The sequence below is a fragment of the Lepidochelys kempii genome, chromosome 10 (genome assembly GCF_965140265.1).
Source record: "Lepidochelys kempii isolate rLepKem1 chromosome 10, rLepKem1.hap2, whole genome shotgun sequence".
NCBI classification, from domain to species: Eukaryota; Metazoa; Chordata; order Testudines; family Cheloniidae; genus Lepidochelys; species Lepidochelys kempii.
In genome coordinates, this window is record NC_133265.1 from 3,551,712 (window position 1) to 3,566,830 (window position 15,119).

At 62.0% G+C, this 15,119-nt stretch overlaps 1 protein-coding gene across 3 annotated transcripts in view; it reads left to right on the top strand.

Annotated features, from left to right (window-relative positions):
- The window catches only part of CASKIN1 (CASK interacting protein 1), a 216,959-nt gene that overhangs the window by 132,292 nt on the left and 69,548 nt on the right, over positions 1-15,119 (top strand). For all 3 annotated transcript variants that reach the window (XM_073361693.1, XM_073361691.1, XM_073361692.1), the window contains 7 exons: positions 3,998-4,105; positions 4,400-4,518; positions 5,616-5,703; positions 8,184-8,281; positions 10,904-11,014; positions 12,961-13,062; positions 14,015-14,153. In XM_073361693.1, the coding sequence (XP_073217794.1) occupies positions 3,998-4,105; positions 4,400-4,518; positions 5,616-5,703; positions 8,184-8,281; positions 10,904-11,014; positions 12,961-13,062; positions 14,015-14,153 (765 nt within the window). The remainder of the gene's footprint in view (positions 1-3,997; positions 4,106-4,399; positions 4,519-5,615; positions 5,704-8,183; positions 8,282-10,903; positions 11,015-12,960; positions 13,063-14,014; positions 14,154-15,119) is intronic.

Sequence of the window (15,119 nt, forward strand, 5' to 3'; positions counted from 1 at the left end):
GGTCAGGCAGGAGACTTCCCCCCGGGCTGGGCTGCCGGTTTCATTGCTTCTAGTCTCATGCACTTAGTCCATGGGTCTGGCAGAGCCCTGTCTATGGCTATAGCCAGCCACAGTTGGGTTTTCCAGCTCCTGGGCATTCCAAGAAGCAGGCTGTCGGGCCCCTGACCCCATCTGGAAACGAATGACAGGGGTGTTTGTTCCTTTCAGAGGGCTAATAGAGACAGGAGCAGATGAAAGGTTTAAATTCTGCTGCATCAGCATCATACCCGTGGGTCTCTTAACAAACCTTCCCCTTCCCCCTGGGAGCTGGCAGTCTCTCTCCAACTGGTTTGGAGCATTGCCAGGCCAGGGGCATGCTGAGTAATCTCCAGTTTTCTCCATTTCCTTTTTCAACCAGCTTTTCTGTTTCTCTTTCAGGTGCGAGGAAAGAGTTTGCTGAGCCACTTCCCTTTAACTCTGGTTTTCCTGGCGCGGGGGTTGGCAGGGGGATAAGAAATGCATGTTTGTTTACAGGAATCTCCAGGGAAATGGCTGCGTTGAGTCTTTGTGCAGTTGGGTTGAGCTGTTTCTCTGGTGCAATCTGCAAACCCCTCGTTGTGTGGCCCTGCACGCGGGGAAATGGCTCTGCCTGTTTTAACCCTCCTGAGAGCCGAACGCTGCCTGCACAGGGCTGCTTTCCTCAGTGGTGGAGCACGCCCCCAGCGTGACCCACTTTGAAACTCCTTCAAATCCAGCGGAAATTCCCTGCGCCAGTGTGACCCATTTGTTAAATCTCTTCGCTCGCTGCTGAGAGATCTGTTTGCAGACCCCAAGTGGGGCTCACTTTACATAACATGGGTGGGCTCCCCTCTCCCGGCTCTCCAGCAAACATCACAGCGTGGGGCCCAGAGTTGGGCGCTTTGACATCATCTGTGCGCAAAGAGAGCTGCCTTCCCTTCCGCTCCCTCAGACCCAGGGCTAGAGGCAAGGGGGGGTTTCCAGGCTTCTAAGACCATGGAACTGCCGAGCGAGTTGCTGACTGGGCCTTGGAAAGCGTAGGGAGCGACTCCCCAGGTGCAATAAACACAGGTCTCAGGGAAGGCCAGCGGATGAGGAACTTGGGGCCTTCTGTTGTCACTTCCCAATGGCTCCTAGGTCCGTGTTTTCCCAGACATTCCCTAAGGGCTGGATTCAGCTCCCCCTATGTGCACGGGCATGTGCCTGCCTCCATGGGCAGTCCATGTGTAACACCGACAGACCCTGGGCTTCGGGATTGAACCGGGGACCTCTGGAGCTTAGGGCATGAGTCTACAGCCCTGTTAGCTAGGGCTGTAGAGCAGACTCATTTAACTCTCTTTAAGTGGTCTCGGTGCCACTAGAGGGGACAGACCCCCCCACCCCTCTGAGGCGTGTGAGTTACACCTGCAGTCAGGGAGGGGCTGCTTCATGTGAGTCGGGGGGCAGCACTGAGGTCACTGGGTCGTGACGTGCTGCGCTTATTCAAAGCCCATCCCGGGGGACCGGGGCCCTGCTGCCCTGGCCAACCACAAGCAGGGTCCAGCCCCCCTTTACTTTGGGGGCACTGGCATCCCATCCCCTAAGCAAAGTCAAGCAGATCAGAGCATTGGGAGGAGCGCTGGCAGCTGGCCTGCAGAGATGTCCCGGCTGGCACCCTCCCTCAGCCCATTGCAGCCGCCTTCTGAGCCTCCGTATGGGGAATTCACAAGTCCTGAGGCTCCCTGGCCAGACGTCGGGCTCGCTCAGTGCTCGGAGGGCCGCCAGGGCAATGGGCTTTGCTGCCATTCACTGACCACCCTGCTCTCTGTGGTGGAGGGGCCAGGCCCCAGCGGGGCTCCCTGGCTCCTCTCCAAGGCCTCTCCCAGTGGTGCCGGTCTGCACCCCGAGAGCACACAGGGCTCAGCTCCACCAGTGCAAATAGCGGCTCTGCCCGTCTAGCAAAGTGTGTGAGGGTCAGGGAACCCAGCCTGGAGCCCCCAGCCTGGAGCCCCCAGTGCAGACCAAGCCTGGCCCAGGGGGAGGGGGCAGGGTCTGTAGCAAGGTTCCCAATTCTGGAAAGGGTCTGTGTGTCCCCGAGCAACGGCCCGGCCCGCTGGCTATGTGCTAGTCAGGATACAGTTCGCGAGAGACTCCAGCCTTCGACGTCTGTCTCTCTCCCGTCTCCTTGCCGTGCCAGGAGGCTGGCTTGGTGAGACCATTAAGCTCCGTCGTCCCTGCAGTGATGCTGAGCTGCCTTCTCCCAAATCCGACCTGGCAGCAGCTTCCCACCAGCTGTGGGGGGACACGGGCTCTGGCTCCGGGGTGACCAGTGAATGTCCGAGGGTGGGGAGAGTCCTACTTCCGCAGGTGTTTGCTGCTCCGGGGGGGGGGGGGGGGGGAGCGGGGCAGGAAGCCGGGCTAGGGCTGGGCCGTGTCAGCCCCCGTTTGTCTGGCCGAGGGGTCGCCGCAGAGCTGCGGCTGGTGAATTCTAGCACGGTGGCTCGTAGTGATGGGACAGAGGTCTCGGGTCCCTTGTGGGCCATTCACCCAGCTAGCGTCATTCCCAGTTCCAAATGCCTGTGCCCCCCTCCCCCGAACATATGTTGTGGGGCTGGCGGTGGCAGCTGCCCCGTGGCTGAGAACCGGGTATGAAACGTTCTGGAGCAGGCACGGCCCAGGAGGCGCCCGCCTTGGGTCTGATTCCTGCTACTCAGCCTAAACTGCCGTTCATCGACGGCTCCTCATCCTCTCCCCATGTAAAAACGCTGCCCGGGGCACCGTCAGCCCCTTTCCCATGGCCCGTCTCGGACGCCTGCAGAGTGTAGCCTGGGAGCCAGTAACGGGGCTGGGGACTGCGCTGCATTGCCTCTGTGTGCAGCCCCATTGCAGCCGGCTGCACCCTGCCGTGCTCCCCACAGCCCCGGGGAACCCCCTCCTCCATGCGTTTCTCCCTCATGCACCCCTGGGGCTGAGCTCAGAGTGGGGCCCACCGGCGACTGAGGAAATAACCACTGGGAGTGTAGACTCAGCAGTGGTTTACCAGCTGCCCGTCTGTTTGGCACACGCCTGCCATTATTGGCTGAGTCTCATCTTGTACGTGAGGGGCTAGCTTTACTGAGGGGCTGTTGCGTGTGGATAGCTCCCAAGGGGTCCTTACAAATGTGTTCCCTGCGTGTTGGCCAAGGTGTGATAGAGGGTCAGGTACCCGCTCGGCCGCCGGGGCCGGGCGCGCTCTCCCTAAGCAACGGACTTAAAATAACCAGAGGGGCTGGTTGCCTTGCTGTTCTGTGCAAGTCCCAGGGACCCCTGCCCTCTGGTCAGCAGGGAGGGCACCAGTGCTGTGTGGTGGGGAGAGGAGCTGTTGCAGTCCACGTTGTGGTCTTCCAATGCAGTGGGTCCCAGCTGCCCTGGAACTTCATGCCAAGGCCGCATCTCCTCCCTGGGCCTGTGATGCCCATGGGCGCAGTGCCTGGCACTACCGAGGCTGGGAGGCTGCCCCCAGGAGGCCAGTGGGGTTGGTCAGCAGAAGGGGGCAGAGGGGCGGTGCAGTGGTTCCGTGCTATGCCCAGCCAGACTCCTTTGGTCACCACAGTGATGCCAGCCTGAGATTGGCAAAGAGTCCTGGGGCACCTTGTAGACTAACAGACGTAGTGGAGCACAAGCTTTCGTGGGTGAATACCCACTTCGTCGGATGCACGTAGTGGAAATTCCCAGAGGCAGGGATAACTATGCAAGCACGAATCAGGCTAGGGATAAGGAGGTTAGTCTGCTCAGGGAGGATGAGGTGTGAACGCCAAGGGAGGAGGGAGGAGAAACTGCTTTGTTTCTCCTCCCTTGGGGTTCACACCTCAACTGCTAGAAGAGGGCCTCATGCTCCCTGATCGGACTAACCTTGTTACCCCTAGCCTGATTCTTGCTTGCATAGTTATCCCTGCCTCCCGGGTGCGTGTCTGGGTGAGACTGCCCTGGTCCCCGCTGCTACACCCCTTCTCACCGCCGCTCTCTTTGCTCTGCTCCAAAGGTTCCCGAGGGTCTGACAGCCCGTCGCATCTGTCGCCGTCGCAGGGCGGATCCGCTGCCATGCCGGCTCCTGTGGAAGAGATCTGGGTGCTGCGCAAACCCTTTGCAGGTACAGCCGCCTTTGCATCAGTCTGTGCGTACGCGGGCTCGTCACCGGATCCCGCATCCTGGGAGCTGCTTCTCCAGCCCCACGCTGATGGCTACTGCTGCCTGGTGGCAGGCTGGTGTTCTCCTGGACTCGCCTGGGGTGGCCCTCGTCAGCCGACAGGAGGCTCCGAAACACTGGTGTGAAGCTGCTGCTGGGGCCTCAAAGCCAGGCCACGCCCGCAGCAGGGGTTCTCCGCGGCGTGCGGAGAAGTGCCCTGCCATCGCCCGCCACCTAACTCTCCCTCCCCGTTGGCAGGTGGGGACCGCAGCAGCCTGGGGAGCACGGGGAGCGTGGCCAGTGCCCGGAGCTCGGGGAGCGGGCAGAGTACGGGAAGTGGCAGCCATGCCCTGCATGCTGGCTCCGAAGGGGTCAAGGTAAGGGCAGCTGGGTATGCTTAGGCAGCAGGTGACCCTTGGCCCCTGTCCCCCCAGGGAGCCGGCAGCGGAGTGAGGTGATCTCCCGTCCTCCCCTACCATGGAGACGCTCTCAGCATATGCACCTGGTGTAACGAGACCAGCCAGTCCCTCCCCAGGTGCCAGATGGCCCAGAGCGCTCCAGCCCTCTGGCCCGCCCCGTGCTCTGCTCCATGTACGCTGGGCACATTCCTGCCCTTCGCTCAGTCAGGCCTGCCCGGGGCTGGTTTTTCCTGCCCTCCGCCCGCTGCCGGGCTGCTGTGTTTGGGTCCCCAGCCCAGCAGGGGGTGGGATGACAGGGCAGACGCTAGGCCCTGCACGTCCATTGCTCTCTGCTGCAGCCCGCTGTGGGCCTGGGGGTCGGGCGCAGCTCTGTCTGCTCTGTCACAGCTCTGTCTGTCCCCTAATGGGCTTTGGGCACTCCAGCGCCATTCTGGCCCTCCACCCCACTGGCCTGCCTGGGGCGGGACCGGCAGACCCTGCCCTTCTCTGAGGCTGTCCACTGGGAGTGGCACCAGGGCTGACTTTGGGGGTAGGAGATCCATCCTTTGCGGGCTGCTCTGTCCTTCCCTCCCCTGCACCTCCTCCATGGGGCAGAGGGTCCCCAGGCTGCTGCTGCAGCTGGCTGGGCTCTGCTGCCCCTACTCAGCCACACAGCCCCTGGCTCCAGACGCCTGCCCTCCGCCCGGTGCTCTGGAACCACCAGGCCAGGGGGCCATGCTCTGCTCCTCTTCCTGGCTAATCAGGCCGAGCCCCCCTGCCCCCCGCCCCCCGCTGCTCCCCATGGCTACGGGGGGCTGGGGCTAGGTGTGCGTGAGGCTGGAATTGGGGTGTCCCGGATGGAGCTGCGGCTCCTGCCATCCCTTGCTGGAGGCGAAGCACCATCTGTGCTGTGAGCTGTGTTCTCACGCACTCCCTGCTGCATCCAAAATCCGCTGCGCCCCTCCCTGCCCGCCCGCGCCTCCGGCTCCGGCTGCCGCAGCGTTAGCAACACAGTCTCTGGCTCCTGACGGCCCCCCCCCCCCACATTTTTTACCCTTGGTGGTGTATTTTTTCAGCTGCTGGCGACGGTCCTGTCCCAGAAGGCATCGGTGCAAGAGTCTGTGGTGGGTGATGCGCCGGCCAAGGCCCTGGAGGCGCCTGCAGGTGCGTGGCTGGTGGCTGCCTGGCCGCTCGGAGCAGGGCTGACCCTTGGTACCTACGAGGGCTTGGCGTTGATTTTTTTGCTCCTGTTGCCCAAGAGGAAAGTGCGTGGGTAAAATGACGCTCTCGCCTTTCTGCTGCTGCCAGGCCTTCTCCTGCTTCGGTTAGTCGGGGGCCAGGGGGCTGGGGAGGGCGAGGGTGCATCCTGGTGTGTGCTCCACCTCCAGGCTGTTGGTCTGGCCGTGCTCCAGGCCAACCGAGGGAGCGAGGTGCTGCCCGCGGCCTGCAGGCTCGGCGCTGCTGCCAGGGCCATCTGTTGGTCGCTGGTCCCTGCGTGCCAAAGCAGCGTTGTGTGTGGGGTGTGTGTGTGTGTGTGATCGGTGTGTGCGTGTGCATGATTGAGGTGCGTGTGTGATTGGTGTGGGGGGTGTGTGTGTCCGTGTGGGGTTGGGGGTGGGGTGTGTGTATGACTGGTGGTTGTGTGTGTGTGATTTGTGCGTGAGTGTGTGTAGGAATGTGTGGGGTATGTGTGTGCGTGGGATGGGTGTTGGGGTGTGCATGTGTGTGTGATTGGTGGCTGTGTGCCGTGTGGTTGATGTGTGTGTGTGTGTGTGTGTGTGTGATTGGTGTGTGGGCTGTGTGTGCATGCATGGGGGGCTGGGGCATGTGGGGTGTGTGTATAGTTGGTGTATGTGCGTGGAAGGCAGTGTGTGTGGGGGGGGTTGCGTGTGTGGGGGGGGTTGAGGTGTGTGTGTGATTGATTGGTGTGTGTGGCATGGTGGTGTGTGTCTATACGATTGGTGTGGATGGGGGGTTGGGGTGGGTATAATGAGTGGAGGGGTTGGGGGGGTGTGGTTGGGGGGTGTGGGTGTGTGGTTGAGGTATGTGTGTATGGTGTGTGCGTGTGTACAGTTGGGGTGGGGGATGGTTGGTGTGTGTGTGTGTGTATGTGGTGGGGGGGGGGGGGTGATTGGTAGGTGGGGGGGGTTGCTGCTCACCTCCATGCTGGTTGCATCCATTTTACCAGCCCGGTTGAAAAGTGTTTACCTTGGGCTGCAGGCTCCCCGGAGGGCTGGGAACTCACCCAGGGGCTGGGAACTCGGCCCAGCCGGCAGCATTGTGTCAAACAGCTCGAGCCGGGAAAGCACAAACGCCCGTCACTAAACCATGAGACCGAGCGGTGTGAGTTCTCAGCCAGGCCCCGGGAGCCAGTCACTTAGCCAGGCTCCCACGGCTGGCTGCTGGCAGGCAGGGGGAGGGGGGAGCAGCCCTAAGCCGAATGCCGTAATCCCTGTGGGTCCAAGCCGCTCCCTCCTCTGGACCTGGAGCTCGCCGCTGAGGAAAGACCTAGGCTGGGTGTGCTGAGCAGAGGGCCCAGCGGGGCACCGCCGTGGTGACGGGGCTGGAGAAGGGCCAGTTTCCAGTCGGAACGTCCTGGCCTTTGCACTCTGGTCCAGGGCCCATGTCCAAAAAGCAGCGTCAGACCCGGGGCCATTCTAGGTCTGATACACCGCTATCCCCAGGGTGGAAGGCGGGGGCACTGCACCCGTGGCAGGCCGGCACCCTGGCGTTTGTAGGGTTAATGTCTCGTCCTGACATGCCCTAGGACAGTGACAAGAAGTGGCACATGATGTTAAGCCACCGTGTGATTGGTGAATAGCTGCGATTGGTTAATAATTCCATCAGGAGGCTTTTACTGTGTTATTAACCAGTTGCAGTGGATAAAGTAATAATGCTCGGGCAGTCGCTCTGCTGTGAGAACCTGGAGCAGCGGAGCGAGTGGGATACTGAATTCACATGGCTGTGGCTCTTCTGGGAATGCTGGTGGCTACTTTGGCTCCTGCCCCTCTGAGGTCTGAGCATGGCTGCCCTAGGATGTGGGACAGGAAATAGAGCGGTGGGTGGTCCAGACCGCGTCATGCTGTTCCACTTGAGTCCTGATGGCTGCCTCACTGAAAGCCACACAGGCTACTCACCGCTGGTGCATCGCAGCCCAAGGGGCTAGGGATGCCAGCGCCCCAGTGGCAGGAAGCGGGCCCGAGACCCCCTAAGAGACACAGCCCCGGCGTGCATGCAGACACCCCTAACAAAGTTCAGAGGAGCGTGAGATCATACAGAAAAGCCGCACTCTGCTCTCACTCTAGATCTCCCGATTCATGGGAGGATCTCCAAGCACCCCATAGACATGAATGGGCTATACAGGAAAGGTGCCCATTGGTGAAATGCAGCCACTACTGGGGAGGAGCTTGGCAGCAACACTGGACAACAATTTAGGACAAGTGAGAAAGAGTGTTCCTCATCCAGTTGGACCTACAGGGGAACTGGGCCACCCGTACTGCCCAGGGGCCAGGACCCCCAGGCTAACACCCCAGACAGAAGTGCCATGGGGTCTTTAATGTCTACATCCTGCGAGTCCTCTGCAGGGCCTGCCAGTGCAGCGTTCCCAGCTGCTCTGACTGCTCCCTTTGGCTGCTTTGCAACAGGTTCTTCTCGGACTCAGAGCCTGGCCAGCTCTGCCTACGCCGGGCAGCCACCTGCTGAGCAGCAGCTGAAGAAGATAGAGCCAATGTCAGAAGGGAAGGTAAGAAGGCGGGAACCACCTGGCAGCTGATTGAATCCAGCCAGAAGGGGGAATGGGCCTTTAAAAAGAAATAACGCCCACCTGCCAGGCTTGCTCGGTGCGAGGGAAGGGACTGGCAGCCCAGGGTCACAGCTCAGATCGCCTGGCCCCATCCAGCAACGATGGGCCGGCTTGTCCTGGCTCAGAGGCAGCTCGATTTTAGCTATCAGTCATCCCTTTTCCGGCGAGTAGTGGAGAGAGCTACCCCCTGCCCTCCGAGGAGGGCGCTGAGGCGCTCGCTCTGTCCCGCCACCTGCGTAGGGTGGCCAACTTTCTAATCGCACAAACCTGAACAGCCTTGCCCAGCTCCTGCCCGCCCCTTTCCCAAGGCCCCGCCCCTTCTCTGAGGCCACGCCCCCGATCACTGCATCCCCCCTCCCTCTGTCACTCGCTCTTCCCCACCCTCACTCACTTTGACCGGGCTGGGACGGGGTTGGGGTGTGTGTGGGGTGCAGGAGACGCTTACCTCAGGCAGCTCCAGGAAGCGACCAGCATGGCCAGCTCCTAGGCTCAGAGGCGGCCAGGTGGCTCTGTGCCCTGTCCCTGCCTGCAGGTGCCTCCCCCGCAGCTCCCATTGGCCGAGGTTCGCGGCCAATGGGAGCTGCAGAGTCGGTATTCAGGGCGGGGGCCGTGCGCAGAGACCCCCCGGCTGCCCCTGCTCCTACTGGACATGCCGGTCGCTTCCGGGAGCCATGCGGAGCCAGGGCAGGTAGGGAGCCTGCCTTAGCCCTGCTGCCTGCAGGGGGCGCTGCGTTGAGGGAGTTCTACTCCCTGAGATTCTCCCCCACCTTAAGTTTCCGAGGCAGGGCCTGTACTTGCCCAGCGTTCGCCCCCTCCCTTTTCCTGGAGGCAGGGTCGTCTCCCTGCAGCCCAGGCCCAGGACCGTGGCCTCAGCTGGGGCATGGTGCAGCGGGAGCTAGTGAGGGCTGCAAGAAGCCGAGGTCCCGGGGGCCGCTCCTGCTGCGTTCTCCCCACTTGAGTTCACGTGCAGTTTGGTGGCTGCCCAGGTGCGGTTTGGGTGTTGCAGGAGCGTGGCTTGTTGCTGACGCTCACCTGGGAGTTATTTATTATTAAAGGCAGTGGCTCCCCTGTCCCAGTCCTGCACGCTGCCCCGCACAGGTGACCCCACTGAGGTCAGGGGTCACCACGCAGATCCATGCAGCGTGGCCAACCCCGAAATGACACAGATCGTGAGATTGCAAAATTATATTGTGTTGTGGTCTGTCGTCTGATTTCCCGCCCCCCCACCGTCGCCAGGGGGTGTGGGGGGCTCGCAGCACTGCCCCCTCTCCCAGCTGTGTCCAATGCTGGGATATGGGCTCTCTCTGGGGCGTCCAACTCAGTTCATATCACACAGACCTTTACCAATCGCCGTCTGGGGGTGCGGAGATCCCAGCTGCTCCCCAGCCCCACATTCTCATTCATTATGTGCCCAGCCCCACATCTGCCCTTCCCCCAGCCCAGCAATTCTGCTCCCCAATCCCTACGTCTGCCCCTTTGGCAGCTCGAGAGGTTCTGGTGCTGTGGGGAGGGGGGCAGTTGGACCCATTGCTCACAGCGCGGGGGGCTCTGGAGAGGAAGTGGGCCCTCGGTGCCGTTGCCCTGCGAGCAGCTGTCAGTGAGGGAGTGCAGGTGGGGGTCGGGGCTGGCTCTGCGCGGGGCAGGGGGATGCCATGGGCTGGCTGCATCTCTGCGCTCCGGAGCCCGAGCTTGCCGCGTGCTGGGCTCCGTTGTCTGCAGCCCTCGGCTCAGCCGTCACATCTCGGCAGCGGCACGGCGGGATCCCCGCCCCGGAACAACCTTCCGGGCGCCCAGGGCGAGAGTCGCACGTTGGCTGAGCACCTCAGACAGCTCCCCTCATTGTGCTGCCAGCTGCGGCTCACAGCTCCCCGGGGCGGCGGGGCGCTGCCCGCTGCAAATGAACAGGCTGCCAGGAGCCTGGCGTGACGGGGTGCAGAGAGCGCGTGGGCGGGCAGGGACTTCGGGCACCCTGGGGAACTGCGGTGTTCTGAAGGGCCTCTCCGAGCTGGGCTGAGTGAGGGGGAGGGAATGCTGCTCGGTCTGTCTCCCTGGTGGGGTGATTCGTGGGGCTGGTGATGGGGTGAATGACTCGCCTGCCTCCTGCTGTGGGGCCCCAGGGCAGAAGGGGACCATCTGGCAAATCTCCTACAGGCTCCTTCATGTCCCAGGGAGTTCCCCAGGCTCCTGCCCCTCTTCTATATGGGAGAAGCTGGGGTTAGGCACCTGTCACAGACTCAGACTCACAGACTCAGATTCCCTGCTAAATCCTGCAGGTGGCTGGGCTCTTGCCTCTCCTACCTGTGGGGGTTACAGCCAGGAGCCTCTGGGCTTTGCCTGACTGCAGCTCCCTCTCCCGCAACTGCTGGGTCTAGGGGGGCAGCTCCTGGGGTGGCGGAGTGGGGCCAACCCCCGACTGCTTGGGGCCAGGGAGAACTCTCCTCCCTGTACGAGGATTGGCTGGGTGCAGCCTGGGTTGGCACTGACTGCGCATGCTGCCGTGTCCATGGCACAGCCTGGGCTCGCTTGGCAGAGCCGGTGACCCCCATTCTGTCTCGCCCCCAGAGCTCTGAGGCCGTGTACCAGTGGCTCTGCAAGTTCCAGCTGCAGCTGTACGCGGCCAACTTCATCAACGCCGGGTACGACATCCCCACCATCAGCCGGATGACCCCAGAGGTGAGGGTGGCCGGGAGCCGGGGGGAGTTGAAGGGCGAGGGGCCTGATCCTGCTCCCCTTGAGCTCTCCTGGCACTGGCTCAGGATCGGGCCCAGATAGCACGCATACCTCCCTTAGGTGAAGGGTGGAGCAGGGGCTGCAGGACGGGCTGGGAGGCCCCTGCCCTGAGCTGCCGTGGCTCTGCGATGTGGGGTGGGACGTAGGGCCTGGATCGAATGGCGAGTCGCGGCGCTCGTGGGCGGCATGCCCAGCTTTGCTGGCTCCCGGCGTTCTAGACGGTAAAAGGGAAGGGGGATCATTCCAGAGCCGGCTGAGTGGTACTGGGGGCTGGGAGCTGTGCAGGGGCTGGGGCAGGTGCCGCGCTCATGGGCAAATCCAGGCTGAGCTACCATCTTTGCAGACGAGTTAAGTTCCCCTCTTTGGGGTTTAGCCCCCCAGAGCTGCTGGGACAGGCCCATGTCTCTCCCCTTCCCCGCTCTGCACACACCTGTGGCCGGGCGGGGAGCTGGAGTGTGGGGAGTGCTGGGAGGGGCCAAGGGCGGCTCTGCATGGGGGGCTGGTGCCCCGGCCCAACCCCCTGGGGTAGCCCTCTGCAGCAGCATTACCAGCCCCTGGCGAGCCCTGGGGCTGGGGGCTGGGTGCTCACAGAGTCCGTGGGTGCTGGGCGCTCTCACAGGGGACGCTCCGGGCCTCTCCGAGACGCTGAGTTCCCACAGCTCACGCTGGGGTTGATCGCAGCCCAGCGGCGTCCCACTGAGCTCGGAGCAGCACCCAGTGGGACTTGTCCCAAGCTGCCGGGCGCCAGGCTGGGGCCCCCGTGAGCTGCTGGTGGGGTGGGCTGGGACTGGCCCTGAGGACAGCTCTGAGCGGCTGGGCCCAAGCTCCATCCTGAGGCTCCCAGCCCCTCCACACTCCCCGAGCAGCCTGGCGATGTGGGATGGCATGTAGCAGGGCTGCTCCAGCCGCAGCTCTGGGGGCTTCTCCCGGTTCTTGCCAGAACCGGGGGCATGATCCCAGCGGGGTGACTGGGCGGGGACCCCTCAGCCTGCTCTGGGAACACGGGGGCAAGGGAACTAGCCCCTTCTTCCCTGGTCTCCGGACCTAGAGCGGCTTTAGAGAGGCTGACGGTGTGTGTCCTGGCTCCAAAGGATGGCTGAACTCTGCCCTTCCAGCCGGAGTCCGCTGGCATGTGGTGTGTGTGAGGGGCACAGCATCACCTCCCCAGGCTCACAGCCTCCCTGTTGCGGGAATGCCACGGGACTCAATTCATTCATTCCTAGCAGTGCAACTGCCTCGGGTGGGTGGGGCCCCTCTGCACGGGGTGTGGTGAGTGTATGCACACACACACAAACACGCAATCTCTGCCCTGCAGAGCGTGCCCTTGGCTTTGCCAAGCCAGAGCCTTCCTTTGCACTAGGAGAATGCCATTTGGATTTGTTTCTCATCTCCACGGAGAAGCTCAATGTTTATTGTGGAGCACTTTTTCATTTGTATTGATTTTAAGTTTTTGCAGTTGGGGGGAATTATTGGGTTGGGGGTCAGGCAATGCGGGAGGGGCTCAGACCATAATTATTGAATGACGATAGCTGTTGAGACTCAAAAAATTAAAACTTCGTCACTGTTAAAACGCCGACACGTCGCATGTCCACATGCACAAAGTCATTAGCCTTGCACTCTAACGAGTTCTCAAGCTGCATTGTTCTCACTTCTCCTGTCTGCCGCTCTCCATGGGGGTCACTGGAAGTATTTTTGTGGGTTTGGGTGTACAGCAAAATCGCCATTTACCGATAAAAACCTCGCCCTTCCGAGCCTGCTCCCACACCCCTTGTAACGGAGAGGAGGCCTGCGGCAGCTGACAGCCTGCGATCTTCTGTGGGGGCTGCCAGAGCTGAGTGGCTAGGCCCTGCTTGTGCAGTGAAGGTGACGGGTGTCTTTCTGTGCCCTAGGACCTCACAGCCATTGGCGTAACGAAACCCGGACACAGGAAGAAGATCACTTCGGAGATCAACAGCCTGAATATCCCCGAGTGGCTTCCGGAATACAAGCCGGTAAGGCTCCCCCAGCTCTCCCCGGTAATGGACCTTGGAACGCTCCCTGCCTGTCAGCTTTGCCCTATTGGCAGGTTTCCCTATGAGGCATGGGGTTGCCAGGCTAACCCCCCCGGGGTGTAGCTAGGCCTCGCCTCTCCTATCCTGAGATGGCCTGTAGCTCTTTAACTGCTGGAGATAGGTGAGGCCCTGGACCCCATCTTCTTGCCATGTGGGGATTGGCCCCCGTGTTGCAGCCTGTTTTGTTTGGGACAGCATCCCAGTGCAGTGTGAGAAGGGCCCTCTCCTGGCGCATTCGGAGGTTCCAGTCCTCTCCCAGAGAGCAGGGGATGCTGTCCACCCAAGAGAGGAGCTCTGCCTGGATCTCCCCCGAGCTCTGAGCACAGGTCTGGGTGCCCTGTCCTGGAGGGGACCCCGGGAAATGGCTCTGGGGTGCTGGGTTGATTGGGATGCCAAGGGAATTTAGGCAGTTCGAGGAAACCCCCCCTTGGTGAGACCTCCATTGCTGTGCAGTCCTATCCCATGGGAAGGGGTGGACTAGACTGAACAACGTGCTGGAGAGCAGAGCCCAGGCAGGGTCCTGCAGCGAGGCTGAGCTATCTGGGCCCAATTCGCTGCTGTCATGTGCCTTTGGCTCAGGGTATCCTGATAAGCCAGGGGCCCGATTCGCCACTGCCTGGCACCTTGGGCGCGGTTCCCAGCAGGGCAAGGCGGGGGCGCAGACTTGAACGCTGGCTCGTAGTGCTGGTGCACACGGATGCACAGGAGACTCGGGCCCCGGGGGCAGGAGCGTCATTGGGCGGATTATAAAGCTCTCGGCTGCATTAACCCCAGGGGAAGGGAGGGGCGTTAATAACAGGCCATGGCATAGGTATTACCCCCACGCTGTCCCTTTAAATGGTGTTGGGTCAGGGCCAAAGCACCGTTCTCCCTTTGCCTCCTGCCCCTGTAGGCCAACCTGGCTCTCTGGCTCTCCATGATCGGCCTGGCCCAGTACTACAAAGTCCTGGTGGAGAACGGCTACGAGAACATCGACTTCATCACGGACATCACGTGGGAGGATCTGCAGGAGATCGGGATCACGAAGCTGGGTAACGGGGGGCCGGGCATTGGCACGGGGCAGCGCCCGCTGCATAGGGTGGCAGGTCTTCGTGGCATCCTCCTGGCCAGGAGGCGAAAGCGGAAGAGCTGTAACGCCCGTGGGCACTGACGGACTGCGCAATGCACCATGGGCAGGCGCCGCTCTGCCGCTGGCTGTAAAGGGACATGAACGGCGCACCCTCAGCTCCCATTGACTGTGTCTGGGCTCAGCACCGTACAAGGAACATGCCCCCATCTCAGTCCTGAGCCCCCCCCCCCTCGCCCAGCTCTGCCCAGGCTGTCCTGGGCAGCCCCACATCTGTCGTGTTCCGGTCCTGCCCACTGCACGCCGCTCAGTTCTGATCCACAGCCCCTTGTGATCCCAAAGCTGGGCTCTCACCGCACCGCTCTGCTGGTGCCCTGCAGCCCCCTGCCTGCTTCCCCCGTCCTAGGCCTCTGTCTTGGTCAGAGCCTTTGTCCCAGGGACGTGCCCAGCAACGTCCTGGGCATTTGGGACTGGACGGGCCGTCTCGGCCCGATGGCGCCTGTGACAGGGCAGGTCTGCCATGATGTCAGCACTGCCCTGGGATGGAAGGCTCCCCGAGGTGGAGAGGGGATTCTCATGCCAGAAGCTAGGCTCAGCAGATGCTGTGGTACCCTGGGGTGCACCTAGGCCTTACCTCTCCCACCCTGTGCTGTGCTCTGTTTACCCCTGGTGTGCTGTACCTTGCTTCACACCCAAAGCCTTCAGCATCCGAAGCAGGGCCAGGCTATCTATTAGAGCAGCTGCAGGGCTCACAGCACCGTCCTGCTTGGCTATGTAAGGACGTTCCTTAGGTTTGGCATCCTCCCAAGCGCTGTCTCCAGACCTCCTGGGGGTCTTGTGCTTCACTGCTCCTGGTGCCATGAATCAGGAGTGGCCTGCAGCTGCAGCGACATGCAGGAATCACCCCTCTCGTTGTGGTTACCTGGGCAGC